At 36.3% G+C, this 24,915-nt stretch overlaps 1 protein-coding gene across 1 annotated transcript in view; it reads left to right on the top strand.

The window, feature by feature from the left end:
* Positions 1-23,524, top strand: part of LOC135692582 (uncharacterized) — a 30,217-nt gene extending 6,693 nt beyond the window's left edge. The window contains exons 4-11 of the mRNA XM_065210767.2: positions 7,363-7,402; positions 13,925-14,127; positions 15,100-15,134; positions 15,540-16,760; positions 18,322-18,443; positions 18,925-19,147; positions 19,478-19,706; positions 20,595-23,524. Coding sequence (XP_065066839.2) covers positions 7,363-7,402; positions 13,925-14,127; positions 15,100-15,134; positions 15,540-16,760; positions 18,322-18,443; positions 18,925-19,147; positions 19,478-19,706; positions 20,595-21,917 — 3,396 coding nt within the window. The 3' untranslated portion in view covers positions 21,918-23,524. The remainder of the gene's footprint in view (positions 1-7,362; positions 7,403-13,924; positions 14,128-15,099; positions 15,135-15,539; positions 16,761-18,321; positions 18,444-18,924; positions 19,148-19,477; positions 19,707-20,594) is intronic.
* The last annotated feature ends 1,391 nt before the right edge of the window (positions 23,525-24,915 follow it).

The raw sequence follows: 24,915 nt of genomic DNA, 5'->3' as shown, positions 1-24,915 counted from the left end.
TGAAGCTAAACAGAGTCCTATGGCTTTTGTCTCATGTCTCTTGATGAAACCTGTCTCCACACTGGCGCAGTATACTTGATGAAGTCGGTTCAATTTGAAAAAGATTCCAGTGAAGTCGATTCTAATGAAGCTTTGCCTTTGAAGAACGTGATGCAGTTAAGAAGGAACAAAACATATCAAGCTATTCAGGCAATCATAGTTTTTTTAAACGGGCTCTAAATCTTCCCAAAGCTGTCGACAATCCTCCTGATGACATTCAAAAAAAGCGTTTATTGTTCTGCAAAGGAATTTCCTATTATATCAGACCCCCTATCCTGGTAAACTTTGTTTCTATTTTTGCACCAGCTGTGGCCATTTTTAATAATTTTTGCTTGCCGTTTGGTTTGTTATGTGCAGGGTCGTAATTTTTGCAGTGACATCACAATATCATCAATTTAACAAAATCAGCCCAATTGAACAGAATTGTTCTGGTTGTTGAGCCTTGTAGTACCTTCAGATACTTTAAACCAATCTCTTACGATGTTAATGTTTCCTAAAGAATATGGTTGCTACTTAAAGATTCCAGTATAAACTTATTTATGTGAGCACCCAGATTTAGTCTCTGCCTAAAGAATAACAGGCAGTCAAGCATGTCGCTTCTGAAACACCACTTCGCATATTTTGTTAGTTTAATCTTGAATCTTTACTGGTGGAAAAATCTTTTGTTTTGCTTTGTCAACCAACAGGTCTGTCTATGAGCAATATTGTAATCAAGCATCAAATGTTATCTACAAATAATTTGGGTCCAAGTTCACTTATCTGTCTTCTATGAAAGATTGTTAATTTTCAAGCCTATCTACCACATGTCACAAACGAAATCAATCTACTACAGTTGAATCCTATCACTCACTGGCTTCGATGTATGCTTTGTTAATTGCTCATCGTGAAGAGTTATCCTCCAGTTTCCAGCATTTTCTCTAGTATCTACTCTAGTAGAGTATGGATATCATGTAAAGTATGGAAAATAATATGGAGCAGAAAATGGATAATAAAAAACAAGAATCTTAAATTTTAATACCTAAAAATATTAACTTTTGTTGTCATTTTTTCAGGAAAAAACTAAAAGCTTTTTTGAAGTTATTAGCAGGCAAAATCTTAAATTTAAGGCTTTCATCTATGTTTAACATACTCTGCTCTAGATATTCACTCTCCCCACTGTAAGCCATAATTACACTAAAATAAAATTACTTGCATAAATTCATAAAAACACTCTAAATAAATTTCCATTAAAGCATTTAGAATTTTGTAATATCTTTAGAAAATTTTTTCTCGATGCAAAAGGACTCCCTGTCTAGTGTATTACACCATTTCTTAAAGAAAAATGCTAAAAGAACTGAGTAAAGTCAGAAAGAATCAATAAACTTTACTGCTGAGAGAAAAAATTAAGAAACAGCTGAATTTAGAAAAAGCTTGAGCTCACAAATTGCATGAAAATCCATCACTGTGACTTCCATGTGAACATAAGACCGAAGTGAAATTTCTTGACAGAAAAGTGTCACTGGCATTTGAAGACAGTAGAAAAATTAACAAGCCTCACTGTTTGTAGCTGCAAAATTCTTCCAAACAAGTTTTGACTAGTTATTTTAACCACCCCATTTGATATTTTGACGCTTAACTAAAGTTAGATGTTAGGCCTTCTTGGTGTTAAGCTGTGTGAAGAAGCAAAAAGACAGACAACCACAATTTGTATGTCTGCAAGAAGCTATTATTTGGTACATCTTCGAAGATTTGATTTCAAAGAATAAAAACAGATGGATAAAAGCTGTTTAGCTCCAACAACAATCAGCAAATATATGAGATTGCAATAGATATGCCTAACTTCCCCAATTTCGTTTTCCATTCGGCTGCAAAGATTTGGTCCTTTAAACCTGGGAAGCAAGATCGGTTTTGGTAAAGCTTTGAAGATGCATGGAAGGAAAAAGGCAGATTTAGCATAGATGTGGCAAAACTATTTCAAAGGGTTTCCTTTCGATAGATTTCTTTGGTTCAGATACTTCATATTTAGGATCTTGCCCAATACGTTATTGGCATCAAGGTGGCAGCTGCTGGATATTCATTGTATTGCCAAGCCCATTTTGTGAATGCAGAGAAAACACCACACCCACATTATAAAAGAATATGTATATGTATAAAAAGTTATGATTTTAGGACCTGCCGTATATGGCTTAAATAAAACAAGTGTACATAACAACTTATATAAATTGTACCTGAAATTCATATCTTTCCTAATTATGGACTTGAAGTGATCGTTTTACGAAGAAGTTATCACCATTCTTAGACACAGTATGTTTAGGAAGACAGAGTTGTGCATTTTGCTATCTACTTAGTTCAAAAATCGGCTTTGCTAACTTCCTTGGCAATTGATTTTCGGTTGCTCTCCGCAATTACCTTTACTATTTTACGTTCTATTGTCATCAAAAAATGGACAGTTTTTATTTAAAGTGCATTAATGCAAGTATCGGACCTTAGAATTTCTAATCAAGTCCTCGAAAGCTTCTAACGATAGTTGACGATGAATTGGTCTTCCTAATATTATATTCAACATTGAAGGATTCTGTTCTCCCTGAGGCGTGAGAAATCCAAGAGAGAATCCCTTTTTCAAAAAATGTACTTTGTCTAATTAATTGTTTGTAAGCATCAGGTGGTACCTGTAAGCCAATGAATACCATTGCCACCTAATGCAAGGTGCCTTGATTTTTAGGCATATGCCTTAAAGGCCTCGCCAAGCCGTTTCCCGATTTCGTGATTCACTTTTGCTGTTATTCACCTAGGTCGTAAGGTCAACCAATAATTTTACGTAGGTTTCTTCTCTGATAAGCTCTTGGCTTTGCGGTCATCAATTATGAATACGTCTTGAACAAAAGCATGCGATGCTTGATCTTCCATCATCAAGAACACCAAGGCACGAGATTTGCCACTAACTCGACCTTTTCCGGGGGTTTCTTCATCACTATGCTCATCATCCATCGTCATTAAGCTTCACTAGGGTAAATCAGCAAAGTGACATCATATATTTTGAGCAGACCAAGGGCTGCTAGAACAGCAACAGTCTGTTCTTCATGCGGCCAATTTTGTCCACCTTATACAAGATGAATCACTGACTGAAATTCTTAGCCGTTTTCAACTATACTTTTATATTTGTCTTCAAAGACTCTTACGCAGTGTTTTTAACTGTAAATTTCAATTTAGATCACACATTATTTGCAAATGCAACGCGAAGTCTTAATAACAGGCTGTCTAGAAACTAAAAAGGTTGACAGAATCTTTGACTGTGGTACTCCTCGACTATTCTCTGCCATGATGCCATTTCAGAACGATCGTCAACACCAACTAGCGATTCAAAAATGTTAAGAGACCTGAACTTCTTTACCTCCTCTCCTCTCTATGGTTAATTCAGTTCGCAAATATAAATTTAAATGTCATTGTATGTTTGTTCCAATACCCTTTATTTTTTCCTATCTTTCACCTTCAAACGACAGCAGCTCAGGCTCTTTATTATTGACCTAATGGTTTTATCTAAAACTTTTTCCATGCATACTCACCATTGATTCTCATCCCGAACCATTTCTGCAACTTTCCTCTTAAAAATTCCCAGTTTTGGATATTTTGGCTAGCAACTCAACTGCTCTGATCATTGCATTCCATAGATTTCTAATCTATTGTAAAGAGAGTTTCGAAATGGTTTGCTTTTTAATATCTAAATAAATAGAGCTACATTAAAAGTTGGCAATCAATGATTTGATAGCATAAACAATGAAATATTGGACCAGACATTTACTGTTACAGTAGGGACTGAGTAACGAAGATGCCAAGAAGGCTATAAATAGAATTGTGCTCAGAAATGATCCTTGCTGGATCCGAAGATGTCACAGTTATAGTGTACTCTCTTAATTATTCTATGCAGTTCAATGCGAATGATCATACAATCACAGTTTGTAATATGTATAAAATGAAAGAAGAAGATAACTATATTTTTATCTTCCAATATTTTGAACCATGGAGCTGTGCATGGTAATGTCCGCTGCATTTATAATACTTTTTTTCTAAACTGCAAATTTGAAATTGCACATTAAAGATTTTTATACTGGCCCAAGAATTACTTCTAAAATTACAAATTGAGTTAATGTTTTATCATTTTTATAAGTTTCATCTCGAAAAGTCGATCCAAATAACTGTTTTCTGTGCCTTAAAAAGTTTTGCTTCTCTTTGTGATTTTTAATGGTCAGATTGTAGTCTGTTGTCTAAAAGCTAGATATCCTTTGCAAACGCATTTTCTGTGTACACGTTTTGCGACATACTCATAAAAAAGTGATGTTATATAAGATTTACCATCTTAGATCTCCATGGTTTCAGGGCAGTATAGAGCACCTTTTAACCTATCAAATGCGGTGTTTGTTTCAAAGCATAAACATCAAAAAGGTGATTTTAATATTTGCAAGGTGCATGCGAGTTAACTGAGTTTCATCGGGAAGTAAACAAATTTTATTAATAAGTTAAGACAAACCAATTTTCCTTTCATTTTTGTCATATATAGTTTACTTTTAATGGCTTTCATTTACGCCTAACTGTGTTGGTTTGTGTTATGTCTTAAACGTTTCTCCATTGCCTGATTTTTTGTTTAAACGTTGCTTGCAGCGACACATTGTTTCTTGTAAATAACATTAACTTATTTGAAAGGATCACGCAATACTCTGGCTTTACATTTTGAAAATATATCAACAAGGTGCAGCTTCAAGTCTACCGATAACATTAGGATAAACTCCTACTTTTGTTCTATCATTGTAATTTGAAATGTTAATGTAATTGATTAAGGTCCTCGTAAATTCAGAAAAGGGGGGTTGAAAATTTTCCAATGTTACAAACAAGTAATTTTATCTACTTAGGCCAAAAAATGTGATGCTTAAGAAAGGAGTGGTATTTTTCTACTACTATGCAACGTTTAACGGATTCTGGTTTCCAAACATTTGATTGAAAAAAGGGTGTGACCTTGAATTTCAGGTTACCCAAGAAGCAAATAAAATAAACGAAAATCAGTATATGACAAAAAGGAAACAAAAAGCAATAGATTAAATAGAAGTTAACGAATAATTTCCATAGAGAGGGCCACTGCCTTCTAATCCACATTTAATTAGACCTCAGCTAAAATTTTTATTTGATTTAAAACTGGCAGTCAACATGATTTCCTAGTATGCTTTCGAGGACATGATTGACATCCAGTAACAAGGAGAATGTAACATTCGCTTTTTGGGGAATTCTTGAACGAAAGCTAATAAAAGTGCGAGTGTATCATTTTTGTGCCAAAAAAATAAGACCAGATATGTTCTTTCTGATAATTCTATCCGTTTTAAAATTCCCATCAATTCTACAGAGTCTTTTTTAAATGTATGCATCAATTACTTCAGGCTTGTTTTCAGATTTGCGATCTAGAGTTTATCAAGCAAGATCCACAAAATTTTAAATTAAGAAACATGCAATTTCGAAATCCTTGGTACAAATTGATTTTATTTTGTAACTATTAAGCGAACAGAATAATGGTTATATCTGTTGAAAAAATACAATTGTTTGTCAAAGGCTTCTTGACATTTCTTAAAGATGTCTTAAAAGCTAAGGAGCAGCAGCGCTCTTGTAAAGAAAAATGTACGGATATTTGCATTTTAACACAGCAGTTTTTATTCTGAGTTGCTATAAAACCATGTAGAAATAAGCAATGGGTTTCAAACGGACAGTATCTTCTAAAAAAGTTAAGTTTCAATGCTTCTTCTCAAAGGACCGTTACGTTTCAAAGACTATGTGAGCATCTAATTTTTCGATTCTCACAAAAAGACTCAAGGCGACCCCCTGAAGGCTTGAGAGTTTAAGGGATTCCTCGTAGCGACACGTTGCTCACGCTAGTTGGCGTGAGTGTAAACTTTCTCCGAAAGCAGACCCGTTTTCTTTGTGTTACCAAATAAGTCTACGTAGGAACAAAGGCAATGACACTGTACATCTGCGTTGTTTGGCCTATCTGCAATGCGCTGTTTCTATTTACACTGACCTAGGCCGCTACCATTGTACTAGATTTACAGTGGCCCATCACTTGTTCATGTTCCCCGACCGTTCTCATCATTGAGTCTCTCGAGCTCATAATTGGTATTAGTGTTTGTTAGGTTCCTTAACTTGCAATGTTATTTAAAATACTGTATTACACTATTCCGTTCTGGGTTACGGATTAAAAGATATGTTTAGAATAGGCAAGTCCGTGGTGTTTAAACTGAGACTTATCGATTGAGAGGTATGAAAAGTCTGGATATGTAATCACAATGTAACATTCGGCACCAAAGTATTGCTAAATTGGACGAAGATTTTCCTCCTTTTTCTAGCATCTGCTTACTGTAACTGCGTGGACAATATAAGCTTTGGAAAGGCATTTTTGTGGTAACTCTAAGCACGATGTGGCAATGCAAAAGCATTGTTTGATATGGAGGAAAAAGCGGATACAATAATGCAGTTATTTACTGTGTAAAATAGAAGGCTGCATTTGCCTCTGATGCTTTTCGTGACGGGATTAAGGCTGAGAATAGAATGATTAAATCTGAGCACCAATTTCGCGGTGTTATGAAAAAATGCAGCCTTGTTGAATGGATTTTCAACTAAGTCGTGGAATACCTTCATTCATTTTAAACACAATCTTTGTAGTAGCCGATCATTTTATATCCCAAAAACCACAGAGTCACGAATTAGGATCCTGGGTCGCCCTGCATATGGGAAATTGTAGTTGGAGCTTAAGAAGATGAACTTTTGATGAATGCATTCAGACCCAACTGGGACTGCTTTAGAGTCTAGATGTTGTTGTATCTCATCGGATTCTCTAATTTCAATGATATGATAAAGCTCTTTCCTTTTTATTAGTCCAATCAATGATATTCAAATAGCTTGAAGCTTACAATGCAATGTGGAATGTTTCTTCCCCTGTATTTGATCAAATTTCCAGTTGGCTTGCTTCACCTCTTACTGTTATCAAACCTCATTTTGAAACTATTGGTACGACTATGTCGATATCACGTTAGATGACTCTGAAATGTAAAAACCAAGAGATAATTTTTTTCGAAAGAAAAGATAAACAAAAAGAAAAAGAAACAATTTGATGCTATAGTTCTGAGAATGGAATGTAAGAGTATGGAATCTTTAAGTGCGAAAAGACTGAGATAATAGGCTTGAAACTAATAAAAATTGATTTTCCTTTTGATGTCAATAGTTGGCATCAAAACTTTTTTCTTTCAAGTTTCAGTTTTCTCATTTTTGTCCTTTTATTTTTGATGATTCATTGTATCTTTCTTTTTTCAGATTTCTGAAAAGAATAATGCTTGTTTATCGTTGTCATCAGGTATGTAGATTAATTTTTAGAAAATTAAAATTGTTCTAGAAAAGATTCTTAAAGTTTTTTGTTTGAGACTGGACACATTTGCTAACTATCTTTTGATATGACTTTTTTTACCGAAGGATTCATTTCTGAAATAAAATTAGATTCTAAAGCTCGTTGTGAACAAATTCTGGGAAGTCCAAAATTTTTTGTTGTTTAGAAAAGCATAAAATTTCGTAGCTTTGATAGAAAGGAAAAAATAGATAGTTTCAAGTTTGCCTTAAAAATTGGCGTTTTGAAAAAATTTACATGATAATATTAAAAGCATTTCTGTTACAAGTAATTCTTATGCATTCATCTTGTATTTAAACTAGTAAATTAGTAAAAATTTAAATTTACCGGTCTGCCAGAAAGTGCTTGAAGCCGTTTAAGCAGAACTGGGAATATATATTTCCTAGCGTAGAGTTTTCAATCTATGTTCTGACGTTTTAAACTCTGAAGAGTGTCAGACGAAAAGCTTTAGTTTACTTAATGTTTGCTTTTTTCAAAGCCATTCTCAAGTTTTGTACCACCAAAAGATTGTTTTACAAATCGACCTGTGCAAAAACAGAAAAGACTAAATTAAAGAGAATTACAATGTACAATAAGTTCAAATCAAAATAGCATAAGAATAAAATGTACCTCTCATATAGAACATGCACAGGCCATCTCATATAGAAAGGTAGCAGGGGACGGTGCCAATTTAGTTTCCTTATTCAGCTTATACCATAATTTTGCTCCACGATAAGAAAATGCTTTTTGGCCTGTGCATGTTCTTAAAAGAGGTATCTGCAAGTTTTTTTCGGTAGAGCGAAGATTGCGAACACTGCCCTCTGAGCATTTGCTGAAAAATTCTCCTAAATATCGAGGAGCAAGAGAGTTCAATGCCTTATAGGTCAGCGTTGCTGTTTCTTTTTTGATAAGATCTTTAATTGAGGGCCATCCAAAATATTGGAGCAGTGGGACAGCAAGAGCATCGAAAGAACTATTTGTAGTTATTCTTGCAGCTCTATTCTGGATTTTTTTTGGAGAGAATTAAGTTTGGTTTCACTAAAACAACTTCAAACCGAGCAGCAATAACATTAATTTCATTTGACCTACTTCACACACATGACACTTTACTCTTCTCCTTATGTCGTCATGGTGCTTCGACGTACTTCTGGCAAATGACATATCATTTTTCTGCCTAATGCTTCGCTTGCTTGTAGGTCACATACAAAGAAAAAACATATTATACTGTCCATAATACACTGCTATAGTGCAATAATGGTCTTAACAGCAAATCAGTTTAAGAATTTGCACGCATCTAGAGCTAAGCAGACAATAAAAAATTTATATGTTAAGACTAATTAAGGTTTTTGAATTACCGAAGTATGTGCGTATTCTGCAAAATAATGGCAAAAATTGCGGTAAAAATCATCGATATGTCGTAATTTGTTTTTGGTTGTTGAACTGTTAATTACTGAATGGTCAAAAAATGCCACTCACCTGATCGTTACGTGATAAGTTAGAACATTCTACAAATTCTCAGAATGAGCTTATCTCGATTGACTATTTTTGATCAATCTTTATGAAAACAAAGGCCGCATTATCCTAAAGCTTTTTCGTGACCTCGAAAGTTCTTATTTTCTATCTTCATCGCAATATGTATAGCCCAAAAAGTCTTATGTTATGGATAAATTTTATTTTCAACCCTTTATTGTCACTGTTTATTTCTTTCAATTCGAGGATCCACAATGTTAAAAAATGGATTTTTATTATGCCAACTCTATATATAAAATCGTAGCCTAATATCAACTTAAAAGTAAAAATACTTGAAAATTTGTTACCTCATTGATGCAAAAAGTTACAAAATGTAATATAATCATAATGAGTTAATTTGTGAAAAATCTGCATTCACTAAACCAATTTTCGGTTATTAAAATAATTTTGAAATCTTTTTCTTTTTTTAAAATCTGAATAACTTCAATTGTCCTTTAATGTGGAACACCATGGCTAAAGTTTCTTCTTTTTCTTATCTTGTCTTCAAGAAATGTCCAATAACTTAAAGTCTGTCTGTCTAATGCAGTCAAAACTTTTCAATCAAAGTTTAAACCCAAACTATTAAGATCTTGTCTGAGAACTGCACCCTGGGTAACCCTGCTTTCCCCTAACTAAATACCAATTCTTAATACATTGTAACGCGTAGGTTTTTTTTGTCTGTTTGCAATTTTGTTGACCTGGACAGTCAATATTTGCCCACTGAAGAAGCAAGATGGCGGCTTGTATACCCCAATTCTTGGGAAAGAAGTGTCTCTTGACATGCTATGGCATCTAAATACTGCAGAATCAACACAGTATGAACTTCAGTTGTGCACAATATCGCTTTCTCTTGTTATTTGTTTTTTGTTAGGTATTTCGAAAGTTATCTCAATGTAGTCATTCATATTATATAGTTTTAGTTCTGACCAATGCTCAACATGTCAAACTTATGGCTTTGGCCTAACGCATCAAACATTTCATCAATAACAACATAACAAGAATATTAATGGATCACATGACTTTTTGTTGCGCAAAAGCTTCACAATACCCACGCGTAAGTGTAATATTAATAAGATTTCTCGTTTAAATGTTTGGCAAGCTGGTCAAACGCAAACAACATTTCCCAATTTTGAAGACTTCGGTAAAGCTTTTGGACCCTTCTAAACAACGTCGAATTTTATCGAAAAATACCGCAGTCACTGAACAGGGTAGCGAAACAAATTCAACTTTCTCAGAACATCATTGTTGAATGCTGTTCTTTAAAACTGACGGTTTCTTTGAGCGGGGCTTCGGGTATCCCATGTGCATGTTTGATGGCAGCCAAACAACCTCCTTGTTTACGATTTGCCAAAGCTTGTAATGATTTTCAAGAATCAAGTGATTTGCCTGTGGCTCCCTACGTTGCGGGCGATGCACAAAAAATGTTTTGATTTTAGCAGTTTTAACAACACCTATTTATAGATTTGTCACAGGTTTTATGCAAATAGGCCTGAAGTCCTTTCTGTAAATCCCTGCCCAGAAAATTTTGAAATATTTTAAAAACCATATTTGACTTCAAAAGCTAATAGAAAGCGAAAAAGGGTTTTTGTACCTCCAATTATTTGTCAATGAATCAAAATTTTCGTAACAGAGTTCTTAATGGGTATTAATAATAGCCTAGATGTTGGCATTTCCTTCAGCCACAGCGAGAGGCAATTCACTCCTGCCAATAGTGTACGAGATTTTCATGAAAATAAAAAGATTTTCAGGAACTTTCAGTTAAACAGATGGGATTTCCACAAAAGGTTTATGAGATTTTAATTGAATGATTTTGATACTCATAAATTTTAATTCTTTGATACTTTTTTCGATGCATCAAAGTTAATTTTAACAAAGTTATTTTTAATAAAGAGTGCGGGAAAGTTATTTTTCCCATCAGATATTTTGGTTCTTAAGTACGCTTCCCAAAAGGTAATCAGGATAAACAATAAACTCTTGCGTTGCAATTTACTGTGGTTGATTCAGAATGCAGGTTTGGAGAATGGCGGCCTTAAAAAAGCTTTTCGTATGGAGAGCAGGTGTGAACTAGAAACTGACTACGTCATCATTCGTGCGTGAAGCATCATGGGTAATGCTTGCATTTTCAATTTCTGGACATTTTAGTCTCCAATTTCAGTAGGAACAATCTCGACTGTAGATGCAATATTCCACTGAAAGTTACTTTCACCGCACCACTTTCACAGCAAGAGGCATTATTTAGATTGCCAAAACAAAAAAGGAATTGTTTTCAAATGCATCTATGTAGCCCTAAAAATTAAAAAGGGCGAAATCTGATGGTGAAGGGATCAAATATATAGGATTTTTAGGTAATCTTTTTTAAGTTCTCACAGCTGTGAAAATATAACAATTCCTTATCGACGCATTACTGTTTACAATAGAGAAATAAAACCAACAGTGCCTCGTCCCCTATTGATTATTTTTACTAACGATGCACTTTGATATCCGATGCCTGATAATTTTGCTTTAATTGCAAGACTTTTTAATATCTTTCAATTAGCAAATTGTTGAAAACTTTTTGATAGCAAGTCTCATAAAATAGCTATGATCCTTGTACAATGCAGCCCTTGTAAGACGCACTTTTTCGGCTTGTCTTCGTGTAGATGAGCTTCTTGGAATAAAGTTAAATGTCTTTAGCTTTTTGCAATAAAGTTAAATGCACCATAGATCAATTTCGTCCAGCAAACAAGTGAGTTTGTTGAACCATATTTTGGTCTTTTTCACAAGAGATTCTGTATAAAAATGATAAGGATAAGGACACCCCCATCTTTCTCTGCAACCTCCAGTCTCTCATCGTCCTCCTCAAAGCTTTGCCATTGTCGTTCTCGTTATTCTAAGACATTCTGTTGTGTCTTCAGGAGGCATTGCTAAATGCATGGGACAATCTAAAATACATTTTTCTTCCCCCTATCACTTAGTCCCAGAAAAAAGCTTTAATTCGGCGCATCCCTTCCCCCTCACCTAGTGCAACGCATGGTCGTAAATTCTTGGCCCCTATAGCAAAGCTTATTTGCTTCAATAATAAAAGGTTCTTGATACGTTGTTCTAATATGCACTGAAATGAGGGCTTCAGCCCCTAAAACCCCTGTTGGCTATTCCCTCCCCGGGCCCTTCCCTGACTGACACTGGCTCCAAGCAAGAAAATGGCTAGTTTCCTTCAATTCTCAGTCTCCCCTAACCACCCCCGCCCACCCCACCCCCTCCAATTCCCTGACTGAGACCTAACTTTGGTAAGCAGAAATCCGTTATGTGATTGGCAACCGACAAACCCTTCATAAATACAGCAAGTATGTGATTCACCTTGTAATGTTTTGAAATGGCTTACAATGAAAAGCCACAGCTAATGTGCATATGAATATGTTTTTATACTACCAAATGGCTAGTGGTAATATTTCATAAGCACCAACAATATAATGACTATTTATCTCTGATAAGCCTTATTTTTGAATGGGTTCCTCGCCATCACAACCAGTTAGTATTTTTCTTTTCAGTCAAGCATGCACTATTCTCTGTTCAACGCTTACTTGTGTTGCTTCGCTACTGCCAAGCACATGGTCTTTTGTTATCACAATTGCGCGAGCCTTTTGCTAACAAAGCTTGCATCCCGCTGCTGTTACCTTTTGTTACTACCTACCTTCAAATTTGCTTAAAATGTTCAGAAATTGATATATGTAAATGTGCATCAGAAAACGTTGAACTAATTGATGCCTTTGGTTAGCAGCTGCAACTCAAGGCCATTTATAAATGCATTTATTTTGAATTGAGAAAATTGGTTCGAAGTGGACTAGCTGGCAATTAAACTTGTTTTTCTAAATGGCACTAGCAGTGAACTAAAGCTGCAATGCTATTTGCATCTTAAAGTTTCAAAAGTTTTTATCATTTAAATCTATCAATTTGTATCGAGAAGACTCATTTATACTCGCTTACACTTTTGAAACTTTGCTTTCAAAATTACTTTCTTGATACTATAACCACTCTCAAATCTTTTACACTAATTCAAATCCTTCTACAAGCGGCACAAAGAATGATCTTAATCTCCCACTGTCTTGCAAAATGTGAAAAGAAGAGGCATTTAATAAGCCGAAAATAACAAAAAAGAAAGAAAATTTAAAACATAACAGCATGTGTTACCTATGCGTAGATAAAAATGACTCTGCTGTTACTAGCATGGTCGATATAGCGCCAGAGACCACACAGCAAATTGTGGATTGGGGGGGGGGGGGGGGTGGTTGGGCTGTGCTAAAGAGATTTTTTTGGAGGAGGGGCTAAACATGCACGAGGCAAAATATTGTTTATGTTTTTTAGCTAGATATTTGAAAATTATTGCCTCCACTCTTCCACAGTTCCTGTCGAGTGCAATTCATGGTTGGAGTTCGTCCTTGATTGAGGCCGCCTTGATCAAGTGCAATCCTCGAATAAGTGCTCCCTCTGATTAAGCGCCCCTAATTAAATGCAGTGCTGAAATTGAATATAGCACTTCAATAGAACATTCTTAAGGTATACGTATCTCAATTTGCCCAGAAGTGGCTTTGATCTTCAGCTATATTCAGAGCATTGATAAATAATATAAGTACATTTGCAAAAATATTCATTCTGAGTGATACTGGTAGCCCAATTCTACTAAGCTAATTAAAATATCCACATTCTGATTTTCCTTTATTCATTCAAGAACCAAATTTCGGATCATGTTTTTGGGTACCTGTGTTTTTAGCAAGTTATATTGTATCGTTGTTAGATTGCGCAAGCCACTACGTCAATGTTGCATCAATAACTGCATGTTCGGCCAAAATATGCATTCCGGTCTGTTTGATGAAAATTGTGAGTGGATCCAACCTCTGAAATTGGACATTTTAGAACAGATCAGTCAGAGCGGAAGACGAGATTTTGATAGTAGATGTGGAAAATTCCAAATTATCTGCTTTTTAATGCAGGAATGTTTTATCTTTGCAGACGAGGGTGAAGATGGAGACTCGGACCTTCATCAATGTGGGTATTGTAAAGAGATGTTTACTAATCTTACCCTTTACATCAGTCACAAAATCGAAAGGCCTTGTCGAACAGGTCCAGTTGGTAAAAATCACCAATGGAATAACGATGAAATGGAAGCTGAAAATGAAGAGAAAGAAAGAGGAATGTCAAACAAGGAATCAAAGGTAAAAGAAAAACATCTTACGATTTAATGCGGTTGAGCATTATTGCATACGAATGCTTGCGAATCTGCTAAAAGAAAGGGTATAGAAAAGATATCGGATCGTAAAAGATTTGAACTGAAGGAAATGAAAGAATATTCACGAATGACCATGAATGGAAGAACGTATTAGCAGTAGACATTGTATAGGCCAATGTAGGATTTATAAAAAGTAGGCAAATTGTATTGAGAGGAAAAGATGAAGTTAACTAGACCTAGCAATTAACAAAGAAACAATTAAACTGAAAATATCTACCAAGCAACAAAAAAAATTTTGGGTCAAGAATGAGCTGCATTAAAGCTTTTGAAACTCTCAGGAAAATTTGTAAAACATAATTTCGAGAAGAACTTCAATTAAAATGAAAAACAGCAAGATGATAAAAAATGCATGATTTCACAACAGCCCCTTCTGCTATTTATTTACCCAGCTTAAAATACCAAGTGCCAAGTATAAGTGCCAAGAGCTCATACACGGTCCTATTGACAGCATAAAATGGAGTTGCGTTGCGAAGTAATTTTTAGTATATTTTTGCTAGCAAAGGTTAAAATTCTTGGAGTAAAGGTAAATAGACGTAATTGTGTTTCAAGAAAAGTTTGTTTTGTCTTTCGAGTAGATGTTTGGTCAGAAGTCATATTTTGTTAAATATTTTTCAGTTTTAGACCCTTTAGTACGAATCTGTAAAAATTTCTCAGCAGCAAAATCAATGTTTTAAGCAGCTTAATTAAAGGCGATCTAGGCAATGTTTTCAGCGACGTTGATTGGTTATAAAAACAAAGGGATTTTTATTGTTTCCAGTCCCCCTTTAATTTATCGCATTGTAAAAAATATGGCGGAGCGCTGGAATCGTGTTTAGGCTATTGTTCTAGCTATTGTTCTCGTTAACCAATCAACAACGAGACAGATTGCCTTTAATTTAACATATTTACTTATTTTCAGATCGAGAATGATCTAATGCAGGATTACCACAAAAAGTAAGTTAATTTCGTGTTTTATTTACATGGTCCAATCAGAATCTTCTGTCGTCTTTTTAATTTTCTTGTAAGACATGGGTTTAATTAAAAAAGGTAGCTTGTATCAGTTCTTTGGAAACAGTATGGCGTATTGGTTGACTTATTAAGAAACCATTTTTATTCTTAAATTCAATTTTGCCTTTCCATGCCATGATTGTTTTTCGTTTAATGAATACTCAGTAAACTTTACTTTTTGCTGTTTATCATTGCACTATGTGCCATAGATTCTATAAATGTTTGTTTTCAGTATCAAAAAGCCGATAAATAAACCATAAAGTATTTAATAAGATTTCTTAAAAAGTCTCTTTTCACTTTTTTTGCCCGTTTTGTATCAACGCAGTCGCTAATAACATTATATTTCTTTAGAAAACATGATCGCAAAGGAATGGCCCGCAAACTAAACATGGCTGAGTTTGAAAACTCAGTTGTCCCACATGACGATTTGAGAGTTGTAGATAGTGAAAACCCGATAATAGTTGTTGAACCGAACTCAGATAGACGTTTTGGTAACGAAAGTGATATAACTGATACCCGGTCTGGAAGCAAAGGTTTTGGAAGAGAGCCTATTTCTCCACTGAAACAAAAAGAGTCCGATGATTCTCAGACAACCAGTCGAAATATGCCATACCTTGAAAGGATTCCAAGCTACGCATTTGATAGTCCAACAATGTATCCGCACCTTGGAGTGCCCGGTTTTCTTCCTAGAAATACGGAAAGGCCGATACCAAACCATGGAAATGATGTAGAGGCTGAGAACCATTATAGGGATAGAGCAGGAATAAAGAATTACGAACGAGACTCTAGAGAGCCATGGTCTTTCTCTAAAAAACACCCTTCACCGTTCCGAGGTTCAGGAGAGCTTCCGAGTCCTTATGGCTCATATGTTCATTCAAATCTGTACACACCGCCCTATAATATGTCTTATCCTCACCCATATTCAAGATATTCAAATATACAGACAACGCAGGCAAGCGGGAAAGTCTGTTGTTCATCTGCATATACCGTACCCGCCCATTATCCACCGGACCTATATACGATACCAATAGAAGAATACAACAAATCAATGTATGGAAAAGGCCCGTCCCAACCTGGAAACAGTGCCTCAGCTGAACCAGATAGAGAGAAGGTTTCCAAAGAGTGGACACCAACTAAGGTTCCAAACAGTCTTGATCAACCCGACCAAGTCCGGGCGCAGTCTTCAGATGACAAGGATGGATCACGAAACGACGAGGTTCAAGAAACCGAAGCAGATGGCAAAGATCCGGCTGAAAAAGAACAGAAGGATGAGGGTAATGAAGAAGAGGAGACAGCTTCCCAGATGACTGAAGAAAGTCAATCTGCAAACAACAGCGAAGCACAAAGAATATGCTCAAAGGAGAATAATATATTGCCATCACCTTCAAGTCGGCTAGAAATGCAGGAGTCGAATAGCCAAGTTGGAAGTTCTAGAAGTGTTGGCTCAACACCGTCGCCTTCTGAAAGTCTCATAAGTTCTTCAAATCAGAGTGGAGAGCAAATCGTTTCACCTTCACAAGAGTACGAGCCTGGAACTTTTCAGTATCCAGACGATGACACTTCAAAGCAAAGGTAATAGATACAGTTTTAAATAGTTAATATTTCCTTGGTTATCGTTTTCATGAGTTAAGTAATGTTGTACCATTCTAAAAGGCATGGCATAGATTAGAAAGTAAGCTTCTAAACCCAATGAACATGCAGAGTTGTTTACAATTTAAGGTTAAAGCGCTTTGCAGTTCAAAGATGAAAATAAATTATCCTTCTTTGGTATTGTGGAACAAAGCTATCAATTCATCGTCAAAAGATCTCTAATACTGAATCTAGATCCGTAAACTTAAAATTTCTCTACTGGAACTTCAATAAAAGGTTCAGTTTCAAGATTTCCTTCAAAGAATACAGTTATGAAGTTGCGTAATCATTTACCCAAAACAATGCCGTTGTAAACCTTAGACGCAAGATTTCCTTAAATATTATCCCAAGCGCCAGATATCTAAGAACGCAAGCTTTCTCAATGCAAACATAACCGTAAAACTTTTTGATCTGAACACAATGCACCACACGTTACCAGTGAATCATGCTTCCAATGTTTGATGACGAGTGAATAGATGAATGCCTCTTGGCATACACGCTTGCCGAAATGATTTACAAAATGTCCAAAGCTAGTTATAATTGCAATATGCTAGGTTTACAATGCAGAACCAATTTTCTATAGTAGAAAATCCTTTATAGTGTTGAGAACCCGTGTAAACGCATTAAGGGATTTTTGCCACCTTTTCTACCCTGTCATTTTATTGACAAATTCGGTGAACAAAGGTCAAAACTAAATATTTCAAAGTTTTCCGACGACAAAAATTTCATTTAAAGGGGGCTGTGGACGCAATTTAGCAAAAGTATCACGTGACCGTGTGAATACGTCCTTTGAGTGTTAGTAATTGAATCGGTGGTATTCGTACCACGTGCTCTGGTTTGCCGGTGCTTAGAAAACTTATATTTAAGTAAAGATTTAATGTTGACACAGTTACACGATCTCGCTTTCTTCAATTGCCACCGTCTCGTTGCTCTACATAGGATAGGGTGATGGAGAGACGGGAAGATGGAGAGAGGGAAGCGGGTGGGAGTGATGCTGGAAAGAGAGAAAGCTGGAGGGAGGGGAAAACAGAGAAAAAGGAAGACGGATTATATGGAAGACAGAAGGCGAGATAAGGGACAGAGGGAATGAGGGAGAAATAGTTTGGGTGACACAGGGTTAGAATGAGTCAGTGAGGGAACGAGCGAGATATGAACAATTAAATGAGAGGAGGAATTATGAATTGAGGGAACATGACAGAATATATCTGGGGTAATGAGGAGGCGAGTAGATATGGAATTTTAGAAAAGGCTGAAAATTAGGATTTTAGGAATAATGGAAGGAAGTCATATTTAGTTTGAAGCTGAATTTATGAGGAAGGAAAAGCTGTACCCCATTCACTCCTAACTTGCATCATAGATAGGGCCAAACTTTGTTGCAAAATAAAAGCCTTCTGCCAAATCTTTTCATCAGCATTTAATTTTTCCTTGGCCCCACCATCTTCAAACCTGTGTTGAAGCCTAGGCCATTTGTTCTAAAACGATTATTCTTGCTTTGCTCAAACAGTGCAGAACCCGAGTCTCCGATCCGTTCAATCTCTGGTGCGGATTGTGATGTTTCGTCGCCCAGGGCTAAACAGAGTTCAAGTGACCCTGCACTAAGAGGCAGCGAAAACATAACTCCACAAGGTCAGTGATCTACCTTTTTAAGTATTATTAGATTTTAAGCTTTAAAGGTACTATGTCCCGACATATTTCGATGTCCATTTAAATTCCCATTGGCTGGACTATACAATAGACATGTTGTTACGTATCTAACAAACAACTTAAGACTTACTCTCAACGTTGACAGATGAGGCAAAGTGCTTATATGAGAGAATAGAGTTATCGCTAACTTTAAAAAAAACATCCCAACATAATCAGTTACTTTTAATATTAATGATCTGGATATTTTAGATATTTTACCGTTTCAAAGTGTACTTTTAACTCTTAAACTTTATGCAAAGTTGCCTTGACATGTGGATCATATCTTACGCACTTTTATAATTGACTTTACATTGATCATATCTTTATTTGTCACTACTGGACTTGAAATTTTTTGGCATATACCGAAATTCCTACTACTTTTTAAGTCTCAGCCCATTTTATACATTATTTAATTTTTCTTCAGATATGCGACCGTCATTTATTCAAACGAAAAGAAAAAATTCAGCCGAGCTCCCGTCATTCGAGAGACCAGCAGAAGCCTTTCAAGGGGACACATCGCCTCCAAATGATCCATCATGGCGCCATTCTAAGCAGGTTTATCGATGTCCGCTTTGTGCTAAGATATTCCCATTCAAAAGCAAGCTTCAGCGACACGTTCTTGTTCATACTGGAATTAAACCATACAAGTAGGTTACAATTTTAGCTGAATGCCAAAGTATTCAGAATTTCTTAAAATTCTTAAAAGGTAGCATTTTTAAGCAGCTTCAGAATCTCATTGGTCGGGTAAATACAAAAATTAGGCCTAAGGAAGCAAGCATATATGTCAATTATATACTGTCGCTAAATGTGTCTAATATTTGAATAAACACCGGTGACAAATTCTTTTCACCCCTCTGTGACACACAGTTAACCAAGCCTGTTGCCTGAATGTCGAAATTCCGATCTGTTGTTATGCTACCATTTCATGTACTCATCGTTTACTTTTTCTAATAACTGAACTGAATACTCTGTTCTAGATGTAATGTTTGCGGTCGTGGATTTACACAGCAAATAGACTTGCAACGTCACCTCACAAGACATACAGGAGAAAAACCCTTCAAATGTCATTTGTGCAAAGCGCAGTTCATCAGGGCTGACAACCTCAGGAAGCATGCTAAAGATACACATTTTGTCAATATCGAAGAGCCTATTCGAAAACGCAGACGGAAAACAACTGGCAGTGACACCGTATTGCCACCTTTGGAGGTATATCCCTTTTATTGAATTCATAACATTGTATCACATATGGAAATTCATCGTAATTTATTTAAGCACGGTAGCCCATTCCACAATGCTAGTCAACAGTCTATGTACCTAATATGCAAAACAAATAATTTTAATAGGTCTAAATAATTACAAATAAGCTCAAAAATTACAACAGGTCTAAATACAATGAAACAGAGTACCCTATCCTACCTCACTTTGCCCTTCACTGCCATTTTAATTTTGATATCTTATTACAATATCTCTTTAACTTTTTCTTCAAAGCTAAAGTTCATATAGTGAATAACTGATAAAAATCTATCAAAATATTATCAAATGTTTATGCTTCAATGATTAAATGAATTGGAGATGTCTATGCTAAAGATTGGAGCAAAAAGTTGCTAGCAATTCGCTGAATTTTAAGCTGATGTCTATGCTAAAATGTCTTCCAGTGCTCGCGAAATTTAAATTAGCCCGAATTTTCAAATTAATAAACCCGGAGATTTGTTTTGGTACAAAGGTGAACCTTCATAACCTAATCGTTTTGAGAAAGGGCCATCAAATGAAAGGATAAAAATTAAGGGAGATACGAGGAAAAATGTTTCACATGCTGGTCCCCTAGTCATGAATGTGTGGTACAGGCCCTGGACTGTAGACGATAGGCTTCCGTAAGCAAGACCACCGTTGATGGTAGGTTTTTTTTACCGAGATTAGGTCATTTACCCATGCTTAGGTTAGCAGACACCTACAGACTTTGAAATCTTAGCACGTGACCCTGGAGAAACGCTGAACCATAACTGTGCCTCACTCCCGTTTCAAAGCAAAATGGCGTAGTTGAATCATAAATGTACCGCTGTCTGTGGTTGCTAATTATGACAAAATCTACTGCAGGTTGCAATCGCAATGGCAATCAACGAGACGGAAAAGAACGGCGGGCGCGTTCTTGGTCGTGCTGGCAACCGTGGCAGTCGTACTGCGCGCAAAGATAGGATGCCGTCGGTAGATGACGAAGAAAGACGCTCAGATCAATCGAACGAAGCATTCTCCAGACCAACCATGGGCACAGTACCTTCACATCAGTATCCTGTTGGGCCACCTACAATGGGCTTCCCCCCTCATGGACCGGGGATGCCCCCGTTCCCAAGAATGCCTTCGGATATGTATGACCCTGGAATGCACGACAGAGGGTCTCCCCCACCTAGGCTTCCGCATCCACCAAGGTATCACCCTGGCTCTATGGTGTTTCAGCCGCGAACCGATAGATTTATGGAGAGACCATACTTTGGAAGGCCATCTGGTGATGTGCCTTCGATGTACTGGGCATCACAACCCAGACACACGATGATCTCGCATGGTGAATTGCCTCCCCATGTGCAGGCTCGGGAGCGGTTCAAAAGTGATGCCTCCGAAAGTGCCTCTAGTGTGTTTGAAACTAGAGATGATATGATGAAGCATGAAAGGCCGCTGCCGGTTTCAAGAAACGATGAAAAGTATTCAATGTGTTCATCAAATGACATGCGAACAGCGGATAGTCCTTTGCCAATACCAGGGCGAGGAGAGCCAGAGAGGCTAGGACCATTACCAGATGATGCTAACAACGGTCCAACCAAGAGTTTACCTCCTGGACCTCCTGATATGTTTCATCGAAGTTCCAGCGGAAGACCAATTTATCCACCCGAAGAGAGAGGTCAGCATATTGCAGAAGAAAGAACTGTTCATATTCTTGACGAGCGTGGTCGTTTTGCACAGGAAAGAGCTCGTCCTGCCGAGGACATATTAAAACCTCCTAGTGAATCATCGCCTCGACATCATTCACCGAACCATGTAAGCGAAGACAGGATTCCTAGAGGTCCCGATGAAAGACCTCCTTTTTCAGGTGACGAGAGATTTAATATTTCCCCTCAAAGATCTTATGCTCCTACCAGCGGTCCACAATCAATTGGTCGTCATATGGAGCCTGACGAACGTTCTATCATGCATGTTGAAGAACGCAATTCGTCGTCCATTGCTCCCCCTTACTCTGGAGAAAGTAGATTGCACCTGCGTGTGCAGGATAGCTGGAGAGGATACGACTTAAATAATAAAGACCACAGTACGTTAAACGCTGGCTCCCCAACTGCTGACAGTTTTATAAAACCAAAGAATGAAAGTCCAAGCGAGAAAACAAATGGATATAGGACTAAGGTGGAGGAAATGACTGCGGCACCTAGCTAGTCTTTAGTATACGGTAGCAATATTAGAATGTTTAGTATAGCATAAACAATGAGTCGAGGATGGAACATCTCGCCTGTATATATGGTTTCAATGGGTAATAATGTTATAATATATATATATCAAATTGACACACTGACAGTCTTTTGCAGTGCAGTTTTAGCGTCTCCTCAACAGGTCTCTTAGGCAAATAAGCCATTGAGATATCCACCTTTTCTTCTCATGCTATATGAGCAACTTGATATATAATCGATGATTATAACAAGATCAATGGATCAGCATTAACGAGCATCTTGATGGTTAGAATGGAGCTCGCTGTGAACTGCCTTGTTCTAGAATGATTCGTCAGTTGTTGTACCTGTTATGACAGTTTTACCCTCAATCATGTGTTCATAATCTTTTCGTATTTATTAAAATCACAAATTTAATTAATTAAATCATATAAACAAATAAATGTATCCCTTTTAAGATTTTTTGTAGATAGATACGTGTGGCTCAGTTTTACCAATTAGTGAAAGTTTTCTTTGCTATGAGGGACTAGTGCCAACTAGTTAATTTCGATAAAGCAAAGAAAAAATTTCATTGAAAGATTGCACAACATTGCTTTAATTTTACCAAACGACGACGTCATAAATTTTCAGGAAAAACCCTCATTGGGTGCTAAACTGACGCACGTATCTATCGGCAACATGATTTCAAAAATAGGCATTTTATCAAGCAGGGTCTATGAAAGTTGAAAGTAAACCGTGAAAGTTTATTTATTGTTATTTTTTTAATTAATCAATATGTTTTTATGGAGATTTAACACTGTAAATTATAACTATTTTAAGGCAACTAGCTAGCCAAGATTGGAGTTATATTTCATTTTAAAACCCGCCCTCCCTTTATTCGTTTCAACCATATCTGCTACTAGATTACACTTGTAAAATCCCGGCCTTTTAAAAATGACATCCTTAAGCTGCAATCATGAAGAAATATGAATCTTGAATCCCAAACAATCATTCATCGGCATTTGGCCAATCAAACTCGAAATCACTCAATCAATCCTTAATGATTTGATTGAAAAAGTTATACAGCTCAAGCTGAAGTGACAATTAGCTTTAATTGATTTTCATCATAGAAAGTTATGGGACGATATAGATTCCCCATATTTGTTTTCCCATGATTGAACAGCAATGTCAAAATAGTACTCATATTTATATTCTCAAGAAAATATATGACTGTTCTAATTGATCCAGCGAATTATTAAAAAGTCATTCGGCCAAACGATGGTGTAGATTCTCAAGCAAATATCTCCTTTATACCATATCATGCACGCCATGTTTTAGTTTGTTTATAATTGGTTGTAAGGATATATTAAAGTAAAACAGAAATTTTTCGTTATTAGGAATAGAATTCTTTAAATTTATTTCAAAGTTTCACCTTTTCCGCTTGCCTTTCTTAACACTAGATTAGCAGCAGCCTTTTATTTTAAATAGAAATCGCCTATATGTTAGATAAGCTTTCATTGGCTATGACGACAAGCTTCGTCAGCATTAGCTAAACCTACAGCATATTCGTAGCTCAGAGATTTGCCTGCAGATATTTAAAAAGAATCGGTCTAACTTAAACTATTGTTGATCCTCTGCCTTGAAAACCCTGCCAAAAAAATGTTGTTCTCGAATTTGTGCCCTTATGATATCTTTAAACTTTAACAAATAACTTGCAAAATTTGAGGCTGATTAGTCTTAAATTGCACGATTTCATTTAAATGCAATACACGCTTGCATCGTCTTTTTACGCGATACGATCGCTTCTCGATTTGTAAGCGTGTTTAAATTCTTTTTCAATTTAGCGTTAGTATCGTATGAGTAGTTATCAATAGCTCGTTTGGAATTATGTATTCTGTGTCATGTGGTTTGTGTACACCGCCACGTTAAAGCCTTTACTTAGAATGATGTATTTCTTGTATAACTCCGTGCTCAAAGCCACCATTTGTTCCCCATCCTGGTTTCATTCCGTAGTTTTCACCACTAGCCAGTTTCACTAATTAACCGTGATGAAAATTTGCTCATTAAAAACATTTAATAACATCATGATTTCTGTTACTTTTTGTTGAAATCGTTTGCAGCCAATTTTGAAAAATTTGTATCCGAAGATTCACCGCCAACCCTTCTCCATGTTGAAAATACCTCCTTTTTAAAGAACATTCTCTTAATGCCCTTTTTGTTGACTTTGAAGTTTCCCCTGTTTCCTTTTAGCATAAACCTTCAATATTGTTGAAACACTGAATTTAAACAAATTTTCTCTTAATGGACGAGGGAAATTCACCTTTATAGTTTCGATGCCTCTCAGAATATGATTCATAAAGTTAAACTTTTCTGACTAAATTGCAGATAAATGCGAGCTGCATCAAGTTTAATGTGAAAAAGGCAAGATTTCTTTTTCTAAGTCTAGTAAAAAATTTCTCTCTTATTGCTTATGATACCAATGACGTAACAATGATCCTCGTGTTTAAATTCAAACACTTGGCGGCCACGAAACCAGGATGGTGGCTTTGTGCACTGAGAATAATTGCTTAATACTATGTATTGTATATGGAGTTCAAGTGACAATATAGAGACACTTTTTTATTGATGCTTAAAGCTGTGGTCTGACTACTAGTACCTTATCTGAAGGAGCCGTTTAAAGTGTATAGCCGACTAAAAAGTCCCTTGTTCAGGAGCGGACTGGCTAATTTTTTCGGCCGGGCGCATTTTGATCAAACCGGCCCATAATAATAGCAAATAAAAGAATCCTCGGAAAATGCTAGTGAATGTTAGTCTGTAAGGGAAAAATGTTTTTAAGTTAAGTAATTTTGTGCATGGATGAATGCTTAACAGAACATGGTTAACAGGACATGGTTAACAGAACGTGGTTAACAGAACATGCTTAAAAGAACATGGCTAACAGAATATGGTTAACAGGACATGGTTAACAGAACCTGGTTAACAGAACCTGGTTAACAGAACATAGTTAACAG

The sequence above is a fragment of the Rhopilema esculentum genome, chromosome 3 (assembly GCF_057945365.1).
Source record: "Rhopilema esculentum isolate cy_ngs chromosome 3, ASM5794536v1, whole genome shotgun sequence".
NCBI lineage: Eukaryota > Metazoa > Cnidaria > Scyphozoa > Rhizostomeae > Rhizostomatidae > Rhopilema > Rhopilema esculentum.
The sequence above is the reverse complement of the archived record's forward strand: the minus strand, read 5'-3'. Positions and strand labels throughout refer to the sequence as shown.